Raw genomic sequence first — 19,606 nt, 5'->3', positions numbered from 1 at the left:
TACTTGATTTGGGTCATTAAAAAACTCCATATGATGTATGTAGCCTATACCTGCTGTAGTCAACCTTAATCCTACTTGCCATAAAAATAAAACAACACCCATTCTTGTCTTAGGACATTTTATTAAGCATATTTTAAAACCACAGTAAGTTCATGACATGTTAAATATATAGTATAATTTGCTGGTTTTAATCATACAGAATAATATTAAATATAGTTATGAAACAACCATAACATAACCCTTATGTCTTAGGACATCTTTGATTAACTTTTTATTACCTACACCAAATGTTGACTAATGAAGGTACATTTATAACATCCATTTATTTGTTAGACTGTATTGTCAAACCATGTTGCATACAAATGCATTCAACAGACTTACATGACAGTGCATTGCTGTAGAGGACAAATAAAACACGAGACAGGTGTTTAGAAAGAGTATAGTTTATTTAGTTTGACATGCAAACAAGACAAACTTTCAGAAAACAACCCGGAAACATTATAACGCGCGCGCTCGTGAATATAACCCGCGGTCTACAACTGATGTCTTCAATAGTCCTTCTTTGCTCAACAGCTTTAGCTGAAAAACAAAGCAAAACATTACAACAGTCAGACAAAGAGCAAAGAGCATAGAATCACCAAGAGGCGACACTCTATAATTTGGGAAACAATAACACGCTTTTTGAATAAATTAAATAAAAACAAAGCAGCTGCTTTCCATCGCGACAGCAATGAGATCCAATGGACGGCCGATCGCTTTCACTTTAAAACGGTGGAATCCGGGGCTGTTGCTCTTGGTCATTCTAAGCTATTTGCATAAAGTTAAATCATAACAGTTACCATGGTGTCTATTTCAAACTATAGTAAACTAAAGTTTGAAACTATAGTTTAAAATAGACGATGAGTGGGCCTCGCTACTCCCACCCACCATAACCCTCGCAGTGAGCTCCCACTACCGGCCCCCCGTGTTTCCCTGAGGGTCCTCGGGGGTTGTTTGTTCCCTGCCTAGGGCTCAAAGGCCGCCTCGCCCCAGGGAGTGCACGAGAAGACCGGGCGCCAGGCCGTGCCAGTATTCACTGGATGTTGCTCGGCGGCACATTTCGAGCAACAAACACGTAATATTCCTTGCGATGTTGCGTTTATGTACGCAAACCACAAGGAACTACAGCACAGACGGGCCCGAGTGAAGCTTCACGAAGCGGAGTTCGTGAGATTGGCGTGGCTCCACTCGTACCGTCGGTATTGAACTCACCTTGGTCAAGTACAAACAGCAACACCGAGCGAACTGACAACGCTGACAGAGACCACAGGAGCTTTATAGGAATGCAGATGCAAATTTTTACAAGGCACGTCACTGCTATCTCGTTGTCATGGCGAGAGCTGAAGAGGGCTCTGATTGGAGCACAGGCTCGGGAATCTGCGTCACGGCGAGTTGCCGTCTGCCGTACACAAAAATATATTCAATATATTCAATATATATATATTTTACATTTTTGGTGCTGTGTAATATTCTGGGATGCAGTAGAATATGGAGACAGATGAATATAATTGGGTATATGCCGAGCTAGTGTTGTTTATACTTATAAACTTCCGGTGACCTGTTATTGTGAGTTTTTTCCATTTTATACGGTTCCTTTTACAGCATTCATGTTGTGATGTAATTAAAATACATTCAGTTAAATAAGCTTTGGCATTCATTTAGTTGTTCAAGCGTAAAACGAGACAAAAGGCGTTTTACTTGCACTCGCCCGTTATCGGCAGGATAGCCCAGACGCTCGATTAAATATACTGGGGTAAAAAATAAATGCTCATATTATAAAGACATGGCGGGGAAAATGTAGTTTAATGCAGTGCTACTAGTACAATCTGAGACCCACTTCTTATCGGATATCACTCAGCAAGTGAAGATTGATGATTTTTAAAGAAAACAGACCTTAAAGACGTGCAGATTTTTCCTTTGGCATACAGTTCGCCGGAAGCGCTTAACGCAGGTTACTGGCAAAATAAAAGTCCTATTAGCATGCTTCAGCATATACCCTAAAATTCCAGAATGTCTTTCGAAAAAGAGTACGGGTTTAACCCCGGCATCCTGGCCAAATTTACCCACTGGCCTCTGTCCATCATGGCCTCCTAACCATCCCCATATCATAATTGGCTTCATTACTTTTTCTTCTCTCTCTGTGGTGTGCGGTCTGGTGGAAAATGGCTGCTGTCGCTTCATCCAGGTGGATGCTACACTGGTGGTAGATGAGGAGATTGCTACCCAATAAATACCAAACTAGCTAAATTTAATAACAATATTTCCCCTAAATGCTGTAAAGTGTTTTGGGTTTACCTTTCCAATTTCATTAAAAAATTCTTATTTCCAAACTTCTGTATTTCCCCAAAAATTGTATTCTTTGGTTACTCTCTGAGTGTAAAACCTTCTCATTGTAAATTTATTATTGATTTATTGCTTTTTTAAACAAAATATTACATCCATAAATGTTAATTTTTTTAAAGAAACACCCTTACTTTTTATTTTCACAAAGGACTTTGAAATGTATGTGAACTCTTTAAAAGACTCTAACCATTACACTGCATTTAAAACGTTTTTTTAGTGTAAATCCTTTAAACTTGTTTAATTTGCTGGAATTCTATTTATTTAACCCTCTTTGTCTCTTTGTTCATATTATATCTTTGTAATGTTCTTTCTTGCATTCAAAAAAAAAGAGAAAAAGTAAATGAGAAGATTCCCCCATGTGTAAAGCGCTTTGAGTGCTAAGAAAAGCGCTATAGAAATGTAAGGAATTATTATTGTTATTATAAAGCACTGTTCATCATGATATAGCCATTTTCATGATTCAATTGCTATGTCATACATTTTAAAATATTTAAATGTGTGTTCTGAAGGTTGGAACGACGGGGGTGTTAATAATTAATGACAGAAAGAATTTTTAGTTTGAGTGAACAATCCTTTATAAAAACTGGGGGGGCACAAACTCTTTCTAAGGGGGCAATGCCCCCCTTTACCCCCCCGTAGCGCCGGGCCTGTGTGTGTAACACAAGAAAACAACTTACAAACAACATCCCATAATGTAAATAAGTTGTCAATTAATAAGAATATGTCAATAACTCAATTTAAAAAATGTCAGACAGAACCTTATATCACACGTATGTTAAAATAAGCTTAATTAAATGTACCATTGGAATTATCAATCAATATTGAGGATAGCAATTAGAGAAATTTTATTTTAGTGTTATTCACTCCAGTTTCAGAATTTGGTAAGTATTTAGATCAAAGTTGGCCCATGGCAACCTTTCATTTGGACCGCCATCCCATATAAGAAGAGAGGGAGAATGATGAGGATGGTTTCAAGATTGTCAAGTAAAATGTAATGTAACCCTTTGTTTGTTTGTTTTATTGTTTAGAGTTAAAATAGTGTAAATGAATCAGATTTTATTTAAATGTACAGACTGTGACCCGACAATGCAGAAACTTTGGTGAGCAAATCAAGTCAAGCGTAGATTCTGCCTGACTAATGTATTCAGCATTGAACTCCACTGTGTTATAAAATGATCGTTTATGTTTTATTGCAATACGTTATCATTTAAAAGGCTAAAATGCGTTCATTTATACCGGGGTGCCCAAACTTTTCTAATGAAGGGCCAAAACCTAAGCTTGACTTAGAGCTGTGGGCCAAAAGTAAACATCTCAATCTGTATTACATTAAGACTACCATGGGTAATTTCCTAATTTATTTAATAATAAATAGAAAAATGACTTTAGCCGAATGTACTAATGCATTCTAATTTTTGAAAATGTACATTATTTTAACAAACATATAACAATAAAACCATACAAAAAATTCCACTTATAAAACAACAGAATTCATTGCTGAATACACTAATTATGTTGAGCCTGCCTTTGCCTTGATTTGCACACTGATGTCTTCTGATTTATCTCCTATTCGCATGACATTATGTAAATTTTTAAAAAATCTGATTCATTTACAACATTTATTTGAAACATTTAATTTCAGTTTGCTTATTTTTGTCACTCAACAATAAAACAAACAAAAGGTTAAATGAGGATCTCTGTTAAAGGCATTCCCCAACCCTTCCCAGTCATTTTCCCTCTGATCAAATCAAATGTTGAAAATTGCCAACTTTGGCCTGCGGACACTTATTTGGGCATCCCTGATTTATACGATTTAAAGTAATATTTTCTATTTATTTTATATCTTGAAATGTTATGAAAAAACTATTAAGTTACCCATGACTCCTTGTAATATAATGTAGTTTGGCATTAACTTTGACCCATGGCTGAAGGTCCATAAAACCAATGATATTTAGTCTTTGGCCCTTCATACAAAAAAAAAAAAAAAAAGTTCATTAACGTTTTAAATGATAAAAAATAAGATATTATTATTAGGAATATATATTAGAATTGTGCAATGTAGTTTCAGTATCAATATTGCAATGTGATCATTCACAATAGTCACAAGATCACAGTGTATGCAGTGTTGAGTCTGACTTAAAATGTATAATTTGCATGTGTTTTGAGGTGTTTACACAAGTGCCTAAAACACTGAACAGTACTGTAGCTTTGCAGGTAGGTTATTTTGAAGCACTTTAGAAAAGTTAACAAAGTTTTTCTGGATATAGTTTGTTTCAGTTTCTTAGTGTCATTCTCGACTGGATGATGATCAGATTCTCTGTATGTGAGAGACATAGCTCCTCCAGCGTGTCCTGGGTCTTCCCCAAGGCCTCCTTCTGGTGGGACATGCCTGGAACACCTTCCTAGCAGATGTCCAGGAGGCATCCGAAACAGATGCCCGAGCCACCACAGCTGACTTCTCTCGATGTGGAGGAGCAGCAGCTCTACTCTAAGCTCCTCGTGGGTGACAGAGCTCCTCACCCCATCTATAAAGGTGCGCCCTGCCACCCTGCGAAGGAAACTCATTTCGGCCACTTGTATCCGAGATCTTGTCTTTTTGGTCATGACCCAAAGCTCATGACCATAGGTAAGATTAGGAACGTAGACTGACTGGTAAGTCGAGAGCTTTGCCTTTCAGCTCAGCTCCTTCTTAACCACAACGGACTGGTACATTGACCACATTACTGCTGCCGCTGCACCAATCCACCTGTTAATATCATGTTCCATCCTTCCCTTACTCGTAAACAAAACCCCAAGATACTTGAACTCCACCTGGAGCAAGGACTTTCCTTCAACCTGAAGATGGCAAACCTGTTTTTTTCCAGTGCCATGGCCTCAGACTTGGAGGTGCGGATTATTATTATTATGTTTTCATTTTTATTATTCAAATAGCCAAATTCTGTCTTCTTTATTATAAAAATTTAGGAAATATTTTCGTATATCAAAAAGTGTGGTTATGCTGACCATCCAGCAAGATAATTCAGCTAAAAATAGTGCTTAAAATGTCACTAAAATGCAGTATTAAAATCTCTTAATTAAACAGAAAATGAGGCATATAACTGCAAAAAGCTACAGTTTTCCAGTTTTTTTTTAAAGAAAAAGAACCAACCCTTTCACCAGGCTGGTTACGGGCCTGTATTTACTGTCATGGCAAAGATAAAAGAACTGTTATAAGAAATTAGTAATAAAAACTTTTTAGAAAGAAAAAAATGTATTCTCTCTGTTAAACAGAAACTGAGGAAAATATACAGGAGGTCTAATAATTCAGAAGGGCTGACATTAACTGTACATAGCTGGGGCGAACTTAACCAACAAGGTAAGCAACTGCTTAGGGCCCCAGGGAAATAAAGGGCTCCCAGCTAATGCCAAGAAGCCTATTTTAATAATCCTAAAGCTATTTTACACTTTTTTTCTATCATATGTTGTAAAATCTGTTCAGAACCATTAAGATTTTACCATTATTACTTCTTTTCTAAACCAGGGGCCCCCATGAAAAGTGGAACGTTCCATTCATACTGCACTTAATAGAAAATATTAAAATCTAATCACAAATCACAAGTAAGGCTAATTAACTGTACATAGCTTGTGAGCTTGTTTTTTTATTTGTGAATTTACTTCATTTAATTTTATATGCAGTTTATACGCACACACACACACAACCCTGAATATAAAGAGAAAAAAATATCTATAAAGTTTTATTTTTTTTTTTTAAAGAAACTGTTTTAAGTTTCAATGCTAGGGCCCCTAAATCACTATATCCGCCTCTGTACATAGGACAAGTGCAATCCTGTCTGTGAGTCCATGCTATCTGAAAGATTGATGTAATAAAGAAATATACAGCAAAATGAGTAATCCTCTTTGGTAACTTTTTAAATGAATGAGTAAGTTTTACATTCAAGCCGAAATAAAACAAAAGTGAAATCACTCCCTCACATGAAGCTAAATGTTTACATGCTGCGGTGACGCGCGGTCTAATCCCCTGACAGCGGATGGTGTGATGATGATATTTCATCAGATTACATCACAAGCCAGGGGTTTGCCTGTCTCAAACGGGGGAGGGGACGCATAAAAACAGTTTGCTATAAATGCTTAAGTCAGATTTTCTCTGAAGCAGCAGTTTGACTGTAACTGTTTCACCAGTTTGACTTTAAATGTTTCATCTATTTCTCACGCGTTTTTTTTTAATATTTAGCCAAATATTTATGCGCATAAATGTTGTCATTATTTTATTACAAACTAAAACAGAATACTCTAGGGTAACGACAGTTTTTTTTTTTTAAAGAGGGTTATTAAAGTCTCCCGGAAGTGGATAGAGTGTCGCTCGTGCTGCAGCCTTGTGTTTCCTGTTTACGGGCGGGAAGAGTGAACCTGCGTCTCAGCCTGTCCTGCAACAGAGCTCATTTTTATCTCTTCATTTCCCTGCGCGCCTCTGGATTATTTTCAGAGCTATTTACTACTTTTATTAACTCTCCCCAAGCGCTTCCTGCGGCTCTCTGACTGAAGTTTGAAGCCCTGATGGAGGAGCCTGCAGACTCCGGCGGCGGTGCGGCAGCAGAGGGCCCCGTGGTGCAGGTGACGGAGATCCGCTGCCCCGCAGGAGCTCGTCCCCTGCGGCTGCTCGAGTGGAAGGTGAAACCCGGAGCTCTGGTCAACGTTGACTCCGTGATCGCGGTATGTGCGCCGATCCCCGCCGAAAGCGAGTCCAGAGCGCCCGAAAAGAAGCTCAAGTCGGACCGCGCTGGAGTTGTGCAGGAACTGTGCTGTCAGCTCGGGCAGGTCATCGCGCCTGGGTAAGACACGCTCTCATGACCCCGTTGATATCCCAGATTTCACGGCTGACATTTACGCTTTTATTTCCAACCCTTGCTTCTGAGCTGAGCGTGCTCGCGCTAAGCTAAAGTGGCACGCGCACTGGCGCTCACGCTGAGCTCGTGACAGCAGCATCTCAACTTCCACGCGCCCGGTGTAAACATGTTTAATATCATGTAAAGGTGTTTTACGGGATTGTTGTTATACCAGGCATAAAATGTTCGTATTAACTGAAAAATATGACTGATTATATCTTGGGAGATAAGCTCTGATAACCCCTAAACTCTGTGTATACATGGCAAAACAAGAGTTGGGGGAGCGGCCCGCCCTTTTTACCCAATCAGAAACGTTCTCTCTCTGTCAGTCATTTGGTGCGTTGTAGTTTGGTGCATTCGGATTGGCTGGTACGGTTGTAGAGGGCGGAGATTTGGAGTGAGGGTGTGTCGTTGAAAGCATGGAGGCGGTCTGAATAATTCAGAGAACTCTAACGTTAGTAGTGGAAGAGAAGCGTGCAGAGTCATCCAGGATTTCCACGTGCCTTATTGTTATTTTTTTTGCACCACATGGTTGTTGAAAAAAGTTTGAAGTTTTGGGATTAAGCAGCCCAGAAAAGTATTATTTTAGTTATTTTTATTAATGCATATAACTGACAAAGCATAAAGGATTATATGATAACATATACAACAGTCATACAAAACTTAGTGATGCAAAACATACATTAAAAAAAACTACATTATATATATGGGGGCTTTATCATATTTAAATTATTAGATTGTTTAGATTTTTTTCGTTATTAGAGAGGTTTTTATAGCTTTCATGTAATTGAGGTCAAAGAATTATAAACTATTTTTAAATCTTTACAGAAAAAAAATAAAGGAGGGAGTAATAGACGTTACTTTTGCCTTGTATATGTGAAAATTCCCAAGAAAAATGTTCATTATCGAGTGTATCGAGTGTATCATAGCCAGTTTTACAATTTAGAAAAGAATCATGCGTTCGTCAAAGTGAATTATTTTGTTAAATGAATCAAAAGTCAACCCTGAAACCTATTTCCAAAAATCATCAGAAAATGTACAAGTACAAAATAGATGTAAAAGACTTTCAGGCTCAGTGTTACAAAAACAGCCTTGATACTGAAATGAGAGTTTTGTCGTCATTATATATAAATATATTATTTTATTATTATTATTTTAGCAGTAGTAGTATTAGTGGTAGTGCTATTTTCTTTAGTTCATGTTTATTGGAATCACGTGATGCCTTGACAATTTTTACTTTTAAATCATGACTTGAATTAAATGCAGAACATGCTTAAATAAGCAAAACATAAACTATATAAAACATATAAAGTTTACACACAGAGTTCATTGTTAAAATGAATCTTTTAAAAAATGCTAAATATTTACAGAGTAGTTATAGGAGATTTAAGATCTTCAGTCTCTTCTAATCCTGAAAATATGAAGCTGAGTATTACAGACAATCTGCGTTTATGTATAAAAAAGGGATAGGCTGAAATAGGATTCTGATGGGAGGTTTTGCAGTATTGTGATTGCTGTTTTAAAATATGCTCTTTTTAAATGTCTGAGTAAAAAACAAAATAAACTTTTTGCCTTTGAGTATTTGTCAATTGCGTGCAAATAAATTCTTAGAATCAACAGTTGTGTGTTTTAAACCTTTAAATGATACCTTCTCTGTGATGTTGTAAACACCATATTGTTTTTCGCTTCCTCTTGCTTGATTGGATGTTGTGAGCACATTTTTTTTGTCTGCATCTTGGCAACAACCCGTACAGTGAAGAAACAGCAACATCAAATTGAGGCTAATGTCTTGGAAGCAGACATTTATGTGGGTACAACACATTGAAAAAAATGTAGCAAGGTTTTGCAGTTTGTCGTTATTTAGGCAAAGCAGCCACCTTTTGTTAAATCATTTAGAACTGCAATAAAATACCTGCAAAATTTTTCATACGTCTTTTTTTGTTTCCATACAGGGTCCCCGCGGGGTCTTAAAAAGTATTAAAAAGTCTTAAATTAAAAAATCGAAATTTATGGCTTTAAAAAGTCTTAAATTTGCTGTTCTAGGTCTTAAATATTTTTGCACAGGTCTTATTTTTGCGATGTCCATGTAACGCTACATCTAATGCTTATTTAAATTCTTTTTGTTGTTGTTGCTAGATTTTTGGGGTGTTGTAGTTCTATATTTCACTAGTCCAATTGTAATTTGCGGTATTACAACTACAAAAAAGTCAGCTTGCAAAAGCCAATCAGCTTTCTGTTATTAAACTCAGTGCGCGCGGCGAATGTGACGTCATCGCTGTGTTTGCGGAAGTTCGCTTTGAGTGCGCGCGACATGATTTCGGCTGGCAGAGTATGCCGTTATTTCACTGACACATGTCGCAAGCGCAGTTTTATAAGTCGGGAGCGTTGTAATGCGAAAAAGCGAAATTTAAATAACTTTATTTTACCCCTAATTTTGTGCTTTTACATTTTCTCTCGCGTGTTTTTGATATTGCGATATAGGTCTTAAATTTAATACTTAATGGTCTTAAAAAGGTCTTAAAAGGTCTTAAATTTGACATTATGATATCTGCAGAGACCCTGCCATAACACTTAGAATTTATTCAACATTAAAATACATTTATTAACATTTTCAAAAATTCTAAATTAATGACACATTATTTAAAATACAGTTGAAATCAGAATGATTAAACCCCCCACTGAATTATTAGACCGCTTGTTTATTTTTTCCCTAATTTCTGTTCAACGGAGAGAAGATATCTTCAACACATTTCTAAACATAATAGATTTAATAACTCATCTCTAATAACCTATTTATTTTATTTTTTTCATGATGACAGTAAATAATATTTTACTAGATATTTTTCAACACACTTCTATACAGCTTAAAGTGACATTTAAAGGCAGGTTAGAGTAATTAGGCAATTTTTGCAAGGTTTGTTCTGTAGACTATCTAAACAAAATAGCTTAAAAGGGCTAATAACTTTGACCTTAAAATGTTTTTAAAAAAATTAAAAACTGCTTTTATTCCAGCCGAATTAAACAAGACAAGAAGAAAAATATTATCAGACATACTGTGAAAATTTCCTTGCTCTGTTAAACATCATTTAGGAAATATTTGAAAAAGAAAAAAAAATTCAGAGGGGGGCTAATAATTCTGACTTCAAATGTAACTATTACCTGTTTTTTTTTTTTTGGTATTACCAGTAAAAAGTTTGGTTAAAATTTCTTTTAAGTAAAAATCTGAACGACTGGCCTGAACGAGCCAGTCGAAAAAATTCTTAGCATTGAAACCAGTCCTACATATACAGTAGGAACGGTATAGCAGAAAAAGTTTGAGGTTTATTTTTCAATACCTTGATTTTCCAAACTGCGGTATACCTTGAAAACGGTTATCGTCCCATGCCTAGTATAAAACTCAATACTGGTAACCCAAAATATTGAAAATCAGTGAAATGGCATCAGAACTCTTTAAGTAATCATCTATGACTGGCTAGTAATTAGAAAAGATATTGATAAATAAACTCTTTAACAGTAGAGGGTGCTGCATGCATTAGAAATATTGGTCAAGCTTGTATTTATTTATTAAATATTTTGTCAACTGAAAATTAATGTAGTTGTAAAAGCAATAAAAATGTCAAATATTGCTCTCACTCGAGTTTAAAGAAAATCTTTCTACACATTTTCTAAGTCTTTTAAAGTTTAAAAATATCTGTGCATTTAAAAATCACTTTGCTTATTTGTACACATATTTCTCGTCTTTTTTTAACAGAACTGTGATAGCCAAGGTGGAAGAATGCTGTCATCCCATTGTAATGAAGGGCTTGTGTGCAGAATGTGGCCAGGATTTAACTCAGTGAGTCTATATGTTCTTCTGTTTGTCTCTTGTTCAAAATTGTTTTCATCCTAAAAAAGAGAGCGAATGACGTCTGTAAAGCTATTAAAGCTTCTCATGTTTTTCCACTTGTGTCTGCTCTTAGAGATATTTCGGGTTGTTTGTTGAATTAACTAGATGGTGCTGAAGATGCTCTTCTATTTCTCTGCTTTCCAGAATGCAGAGCAAGAACGGAAAGCAGCAGGCGCCCATCTCTACAGCGACTGTTTCCATGGTGCACAGTGTCCCCGAGCTGATGGTCAGCTCAGAGGTGAGTGCCTGAAGTCTGACACCTCTGCGGATGGAGATTCATATAGGCATAGGGTGTAACAAAGTGGAATATTGGGACCAGTTGTCGAGCACCGTCAATAGTAGTATCTTTTTCCATCATTTATCTTCTTATTTTGATTTATTTAAAATGTATTTGGTATAGGGTTCTTATGGTCCTGTAAAAGTCATAGCATTTTGACAAGGATATTTCCAGGCCTGGAAAAGTTTTGGAAAAACAAATTAACCCAAAATGTTTGGGGAAAATCATGGAAATTTGTTTAACAAATATCTGTGTAATATGCTGGATAAGTTGTCGGTTCATTCCGCTGTTTCAACCCCGGATTAATAAAGGGACTAAGCCGAAAATAAAATAAATGAATGAATATCTGTGTACTTGAATATATTTGAGATGATAATATTGGGTACATTTTAAGTAGAATTGTGCAATCCATCTCCTCACGTGAAGTAGTATGTTAAATAAAAAAGTTACTCTTTTGCAAAGAATGCCTCTCTTTCACTCGCATTCACCGAAAATCAAATTCCATTTTGGGTTTGGTTTTCAGAAACAATCTCTAACTACAAAGGTAAGATACTGTGGATGCTAAAAGCTAATTTGTACTATAAGTCTTATGAAAACGCAAGCCAACTTTTCTAATGCTGCGTTCATACCAGACGCGGCACGCGCGTCAAGCTCGAGTGATTTACATGTTAAGTCAATGCAAATGGCGCGGGGCGAATTGAGCGTTTTGCGCGTTGAATCTCTCGAATTCGAAAATCTGAACTTCAGCGTACATTCGCGCCGCACTAACCAATCAGAAGCTTGCTCTTATGGGGCGTGATTGTGACGTAGAACCTGTTGTCGGTGTTCCGAGGGTAATCCTCCAGCCTTCACCGACAACAGTTCATCAAACTCGGCTTGGCTCAGTCAGAAGCACCGCTGAAAGTCTCTGTCATCCAGGTTAAGTGTCTGGAAGAGTTTATGAGCTCACAGAGCTGGATGCATCTCTGAAAGGATGTAGTGGACTCAGACACGACCCTAAACGTATCGACGCTGTTTTTCAGTCTTCATAAAGCACATAAACACTGTTATTGTCTTCATAAAATCCATGTTAGACATTTAGCTATGAAGCTAGAGTCTTCGGGCAGACAGAAGCCTTGCCCATCATGCGAATCCGCGTCTGTTCTGAAGTGAATTTGACACGCGAATGAAGCGGGGTTTGACGCGCGAATGAAGCGAGTAAACTCAAATGTTCACGCAGCTATTTACGGGCGAATAGCGCGATTTATCCGCACGTTCCGCGTCTGGTGTGAACACAGCATAACACATTTTCATGCAGACAGCAAGATATTTTCTGAAAACTAGTTTACAGATATAAAATGAAGCAAACTACATAGATTGTCGCTTATTTTTTGAGATGCTGTAATAAATTTGAACGTGCATTTTTCTCTAATATTAGGTCATGAATACATGAATAATAGTAGTAATGTGAATCACAATATTACAGATTTGACTGGTAATATTTGGAGTGTAACGAATCATGCACTGCAAAAAATGCTTTTCTTACTTTTTTTGTCTTGTTTCTAGTCTAAATATCTAAAAACTCTTAAATCAAGAAGAATTTTCTAGACAAGCAAAACATACTGTCTTGTTTTAAGAAATAATATGCCAAATTTAAGTGAGTTTTTCCTTAAAACAAGCAAAATAATCTGCCAATGGAGTAGCAAAATAATCTTATCTCAAAAGGAAAAACAAGGTTATTTTGCTTACCCCATTGGCAGATTATTTAGCTTGTTTTAAGAAAGAACTCCCTTAATATTGGTGTATTATTTCTGAAAACAAGACAATATATTTTGCTTGCCTAGAAAATGCTTCTTGATATAAGAATTTTTAGATTGGACTAGAAAAAGAGACAAAAAATCTAAGTAGGAAAAGCATTGTTTGCAGTGTAGTTGACCCGTGATCTGTACTGATCACAACCCACAGTTCGGAATGCACATGACCTGCGGATCAATACCTTTTTTTGAACTTGTAGTTGATCCAACGATTATAACATCACATCGCATCATTCAAATCATGTGTATGAAAGCATTTTGACTTTCCTGTAAAAAATAATGATGACGGAAAATGTTGTAATGGGACCTAAATGGTTTCTTAGGTTATTAATTACAGGTGTTTTCTGTCACTGTTTGTTTAGCCTGCATTAAGGCATTCAGTGTAAATCTGCACAATTAAACATTAAAAGATCGTGATCTCAATTCAAACCTACGCAACATGAGTGATAAATGATAATGATTTGCATATGTTTATTGATCCTGCGAAGCGCTGCATTCAAATCTGCATTTGACTGAGAGATTCAGTTTTTAAACTTTTTTAAGTTCGTTACAAAATATTAAATAAAACAGAAGTACTGGGAAAACAGTTTATAGTTCAGGTATAAACACTGCTGTTTGTGGTAAAGTTTAAAATCAATGTGTAATAAAAATTGACAATGGTGAATGTTGTAGCAATTACAATGTGTAACTAACAGGTAGCGACAAATGGTTTTTACAGTAATATTTTTTTGTGTAAATGGAAAGCAAATGACATTTGTCTCCTCCTTTTTTTGCTGATCTGAAAAATGGTCCGATCCGTGACTCAAAAACCATAGTGTGATCCGAACTATGAGATTTGTAATCTGTTACACCATTAGTAATTATATTAAAGGAAATTTAAGTTTTATTACAACATATGAATTCATTTATTCATTTTCTTTTCGGCTTAGTCCCTTTATTAATCAGGGGTCGTCACAGTGGACTGATTTATTTAAATGCACCAAAAATAAGTCCATTCTATACAAATAAAAACTCTTTTCTGCTGAACAGACAAAAGACACAACATTATCAAGGGTACAATCAAGTGTACTTGTAAGGGACAGTTCCCCTAAAAATGATAATTTAATGATTTAAAAAATAATTTACTCATCCTTCACTTACTTCTTCTGTTGAACATAAAGGAAGATGTAAAGAACATTATTAAAAAAACAGCTATTGACTTCCATAGTATTTTTGCATTCAACAGAGGAAAGAAATGCATAAAAGTTTAGAGCCAATTGAATGAGAGTAAATGGTGTGTGTCAGTACATTGGGTCTGTTTGTTAACTATTACAGTGACCACAGTGTGTGCAATGATATTACGCAGCACTTTTACCATGTTACTTTGCCAAGGGATATTTTCAAACACTGAAAGTGTGTAATATTGCGCCTGCTGCAGCCACGATAAAGGAGCAAAGTTTCTTGAACTTGGTCGAGATTCTAATGGTCTAATTAAATTTAATGATTTATGCTAAGCTAAGCTAAAAGTGCTCTTGTCAAACCTGGATAAAAAAACAAATCATTAAACTTAGCTGATAAATCGGCGCAAGAGCCTAGTGGTTAGAGCGCTGATATATGGTTCAGTAGCACATCAGGGTGTCTCGAGTTCGAATCCCGGCTCAAGGACATTTCTCTTCTCTCTCCCACTTCACTTCCTGCCTATAATACTGTCCTATGTACTTAATAAGGCAAAAAGGCTAAAAATAAACTGATTAACCGTTCGTTTCAGATATACAAGTTATTGTTGAAAATCAATTTAATAAAAAAAAAAAATAAATATATATACAGGGGTGATAGCGTTCCGGCACCACGCCGGATTTCCGGCGTACTGTGGCTGCGGGGAAAAAAAAAAATCAGGTTCACGGATATTGATCTGTCATTTCTCTAGATTCACAGAATTCACTCACTGCTGAAAGCGCCGGACTGGTTTTTATTAAGTGCCATTTTGTGTGCTCGTGAATCATCTTTTGAGTGTAGATGTAAATAAAAGATTGTGTAATTTAGAGAGCTTTATAAATTATAACGGATCTTTGTGAGATCTCTATGAAGATTAGTGACGCTTTTTAGTGATAATAAGAGGAGCGTGCTTTGCACTTTCCAGGCTATAATCCATTCAGAATTTGTATGAAACTTTCGTTTTCGGCACATATACGCTGATATGTTTTGGGAATGACATCTGCATATTTACGCTGGGTTTATTCTCGAAATAACGGTGAAGCAATAGACGGGACAAAAAATATATTTCCCTCTTCTCCTTAAACAACTTAGTGTTTCAGCTATAAAATAGTTCAGTTTTGTATGTAGCCTAATGGCAAAGTGTTTATATTTAGTTTCGTTTTTTATTCAGCTTATTTAAAACGTTTGGAGCATTTTTTATTCGTTAAAAATAATTTTTTTATTTTTTTTTTTAACGAACAGCGCCCAGCGGAAGACCATCATTGTCTGTTTGATCAGTTTGCCTTCTCAGATCATCACGACTTGCCTAAAATAAAAGATATAAAACAGTTCAAGTATAAAACAATGGTAGCTTACACGTTAAAGAATGTGTGCTATTAGGCGCATAGTTTGCTTATAAAAAGCTTGCAGGACATCGAGGCGCCAGAGCAATCACTTGCATTTTTTCAGTGGGAGCAATTTAAAGTTATCCGTCATTTTTGCTCACAAAGTACGAGTAATACATCAAAAAACGTTACAGCGATTTTTATAAAATAAAGAAAACCAAAACTATGCGCTTTCTGTCGTCTGGTTTTTGAACAGGAGCGCTTAACAAAATGAAGCAAAATGTATATGCCTCACAGACATAATAAATATATTTATAGAAAGCTTTAAATTATTACTTAACGAAATAAAACAAATCGAAAACAAAAAAACTCCTTCATGTAATGCGTAAAGATGAATTTCACTGTAAAGGCGAGTCCAAAAGAAGGTTGCCAGTCAGGATCTGCGACACTGACTCAGAATAAGTTTATTAATAAATAATTATGATATGATCCTTACTCTTTCCTCGACACATTGATTGTTATTTGTTTTTGCCGGTGCTTGGGGCGAGTTTTAGCTTATTGTGTGCGCTTGAACGCGGATTCACAGTAGCAGTTTTACATGGAGTGACACGACATGTGACGTACAGATGACACTGGCACATGCCACTGAGTGTAGTGACACTTCCGGTGGCACGTCCGGTTTTCCACTGTCATGTGTCACTCGCTAGTGGCATGTGTAGTGACCTGTGTAACTCAGAGTGTCGCGCTGCATGTCACTGCAGTGACATCGACACCAGGCGAAGCTTATGACATTAATTAACACGAGCAAAACCATATTTAATCATTACGCCACTTTTAACCTAATTTATCTCGTCGCAAGTTAGTTTATTTGCTGAGCTACTCCACGATGTTTTAATTTAAACGCATTTATTTTATGTATTCGTAGTAGGGATGTAACGGTATCAGAATTTCACTGTACGGTAATACCTCGGTATGAATGTCACGGTACGGTATTTATTGAATCATTTACAGGAAAAAACAAAACTTATGAAAATACTCCAAAAAAGTGCCAAAAGTGTCAATGACATACAAATTAGTCATCTATCTGTAAGCTTTGAAACAGGAACTTCAATTTTAATAACAAAAAATTATTAAACCATGTAAAAAAAAAGTTTCAATTTAGTATTGTTGAAAACTCATCACAATCAACATTTAATCACACTCAGCCCATGTACCCAGATGAGAGCTCTGCTAGTCGGACTTCTCATCAAGCATCTCCCGCTGGATCTAATCTCACTATATTTATTAAACGGGATATTTCATTTATCTTGTTGTCTTTATCTAACGACATATTCCCTGACTTTGGGAATCTATTACTTGTTCTCAGGTAACGTGTTTTGGCTGAGCGCAAAGATAAGTTAATGATTAATGTAACCACGTACATTCTGTATATTGACTGATCGCTTGCCTTTATTTCCTATAATGTATAAACTTATTGTATGTTACACTTTTAAAATGGCCATTATCGATTCTTAAAACTGATACTCAGCAAAAGAGAGGCTGTGTTTCGTATTTTCACTGAAACTGAAAGGAGGCAGTTGTTATCGGCTCCGTTTTGTTATAAATATCCACACAGTGAAGATGACGCTCATCTTATACAGCACGGCGCCTCAACATGTCTGCTGTCTAAGTTGCTAATATTAAAATGAAAATAGGCAGTTCCTTAAATCATGTTTACATTTTATTGTTGAGAAAGTGAAACAACGAAGCCAGGGTGATGTGAATGAAGTTATAAAGTACACTGTTCCCTTTGAAGATTTACCCGTGTCCTCGGTATAGTCTGCTTTTCCATATCAAACTGAGAAGAAGAGACTGCAGCCTTGATCAACTTACGAGTCTGAACTTACACGGAAAGAATGCAGGACTGAACTGTGCGTGTTAGGCTACTTAATATTCAGGAAAAGCCCCAATCAGAGGCGAACGTCTGCAGCCCCGCCTCCGTTTTCAGACGTCTCCGTTTTCCATCATCCACAATGAGACGGAGCAGCAGCGTTTCAGAATGAAAACAACCTCTCCTGCGTTTTCGAAACGCTCCGTTTTCGGCGCTCGAGAACTCCGGCGTAGTGTGGACGGTTGGCGTAACCGTAGCAAAACTTATGTAAACGGGGCCTTAGAGTTTTCCAGCTCTTTTCATCCCCGCTTCTAGCAGCACACTCCATTTCCGCATTACTGGATCTGTAGCGACAACAGACCGCAAGGGATGATGGTCAAGCATGGGCTGATGGGAACAGTAGTTTTCGTTACCTCCCGTTCGCTTCAATCGCCTGAGCAAATTTTCTCAAAAGACCTATAGTTTTACCGAGTCATGCGACTTCGGTAATATCGAAAAAAATTAATATTGCGGTATGACGGTATTTACAATACCGTTACATCCCTAATTCGTAGTCATACTTCCGTACGTAATATAGTCATTTGACAGTACATGTCAGTCAAATTTATTGTGGCATGCTTATGTATGGGAGGGGTTACACTTATCTGTTGTACTGTATATTATTGTATCCTGGCAGTTCCTTTGTTCCCTACAATATGGACTTCTCTATGTTTTTAATTAATTCATTTATTTTATTATTTACTTTTTTTCATTTTAAGGTATTTTAAATAATATCCTTTAAAAAGTTATAATAAAATGCATGTTGAAAACTCATAACATATATGCAAGATAACAGGTGTCATTTGCCTAATGATTTTTAAATATTAAAGCAAAGAGACTTATAAGATTAATGTGCTTATAACGTGCTTATACTGACACCTACTGGCACATGTCACAAGATCACTGACACTGGCATGTGTCACTGACATTACTGGCATACATAAGCATGCCACAATAAATTTGACTGACATGTACTGTCAAATGACTATATTACGTACGGAAGTATGACTACGAATACATAAAATAAATGCGTTTAAATTAAAACATCAGCAAGGAAAAAAAGTTCAGGCTCAGGAATTTTTCCCACTATCAGCCCTGTGTATATATATATATATATATATATATATATATATATATATATATATATATATATATATATATATATATATATATATATATATATATATACGCGCATAATGCTGTCACCTCACAGCAAGAAGGTCACTGGGTCGACCCTCGGCTGTGTCAGTTGATATTTCTGTGTGGAGCTTGTGTGTTCTCCCCATGTCCGTGTGGGTTTCCTCCGGGTGCTAAATTGTCTGTTGTGTATGTGTGTGAATGAGATTGTATGGGTGTTTCCCAGTGATGGGTTTTTGCTGGATGGGTGTCCACTGCATCTGCTGGAAAATTTGGTGGTTCATTCCTCTGTGGCGACCCCTGAAAAATAAGGGGACTAAGCAGAAAGAAAATGATTGAATGAATGAGTATAATAAAGGTTATATAACTAGTTAAAAATCACAATTAAGTCAACTGACCCAGCTGAGGCTCAAACCAGCGACCTTCTTGCTGTGAGGCAACAGTACTACCTACTGCGCCACCATGTCGCCTAATAAATTATAATAATCAGTATATTTCTCTCTTATCTCTCTTTCTGTGAGCAGCAAGCGGAGCAGATTGGCCGAGAGGACCAGCAAAGACTTCACAGGAACAGGAAGTTAGTGCTGATGGTGGATCTGGACCAAACGCTGATCCACACCACTGAACAGCACTGCCAGCGAATGTCTAACAAGGTACTAGTTAAACACATCGTAATACTTTAGTGTTGGAAAAATTTGGTAAGGTGCATATTTGCAAGACCATAATAAATTTGCAGTAGGTGATTGTCTTCAGAAACTTTTTTTGTCGAGCTGGTTAAAAGTCTCATTAAAAGTAATGACTAAAGTAAATGATCTTAAAGGGC

At 36.6% G+C, this 19,606-nt stretch overlaps 1 protein-coding gene and 1 long non-coding RNA gene across 10 annotated transcripts in view; one reads left to right on the top strand and one right to left on the bottom strand.

The window, feature by feature from the left end:
• Positions 1-427: 427 nt before the first annotated feature.
• Positions 428-2,241, bottom strand: LOC137488481 (uncharacterized). Its single transcript, XR_015516579.2, has 2 exons — positions 1,933-2,241; positions 428-1,438 (listed from the first exon to the last, which is right to left on the bottom strand). It is a non-coding gene; the product is annotated as an uncharacterized LOC137488481 (long non-coding RNA).
• Positions 2,242-6,756: 4,515 nt separating this feature from the next.
• The window catches only part of ctdp1 (CTD (carboxy-terminal domain, RNA polymerase II, polypeptide A) phosphatase, subunit 1), a 214,229-nt gene continuing 201,379 nt past the window's right edge, over positions 6,757-19,606 (top strand). For 8 of the 9 annotated variants that reach the window (XR_015515860.2, XR_015515861.2, XR_015515858.2 and 5 more), the window contains exons 1-4: positions 6,757-7,208; positions 11,014-11,097; positions 11,293-11,386; positions 19,308-19,436. Coding sequence is in view for 2 of the 9 variants with exons in the window: in XM_087294334.2 (XP_087150460.2) it covers positions 6,934-7,208; positions 11,014-11,097; positions 11,293-11,386; positions 19,308-19,436 (582 nt within the window). In the remaining 7 variants the exon portion in view is untranslated. 9 annotated transcript variants of the gene reach the window in all.

Source organism: Danio rerio, chromosome 19, assembly GCF_052040795.2.
Source record: "Danio rerio strain M-AB ecotype USA chromosome 19, GRCz13ab, whole genome shotgun sequence".
In the NCBI taxonomy this organism is placed as follows: Eukaryota; Metazoa; Chordata; class Actinopteri; order Cypriniformes; family Danionidae; genus Danio; species Danio rerio.
The sequence above is the reverse complement of the archived record's forward strand: the minus strand, read 5'-3'. Positions and strand labels throughout refer to the sequence as shown.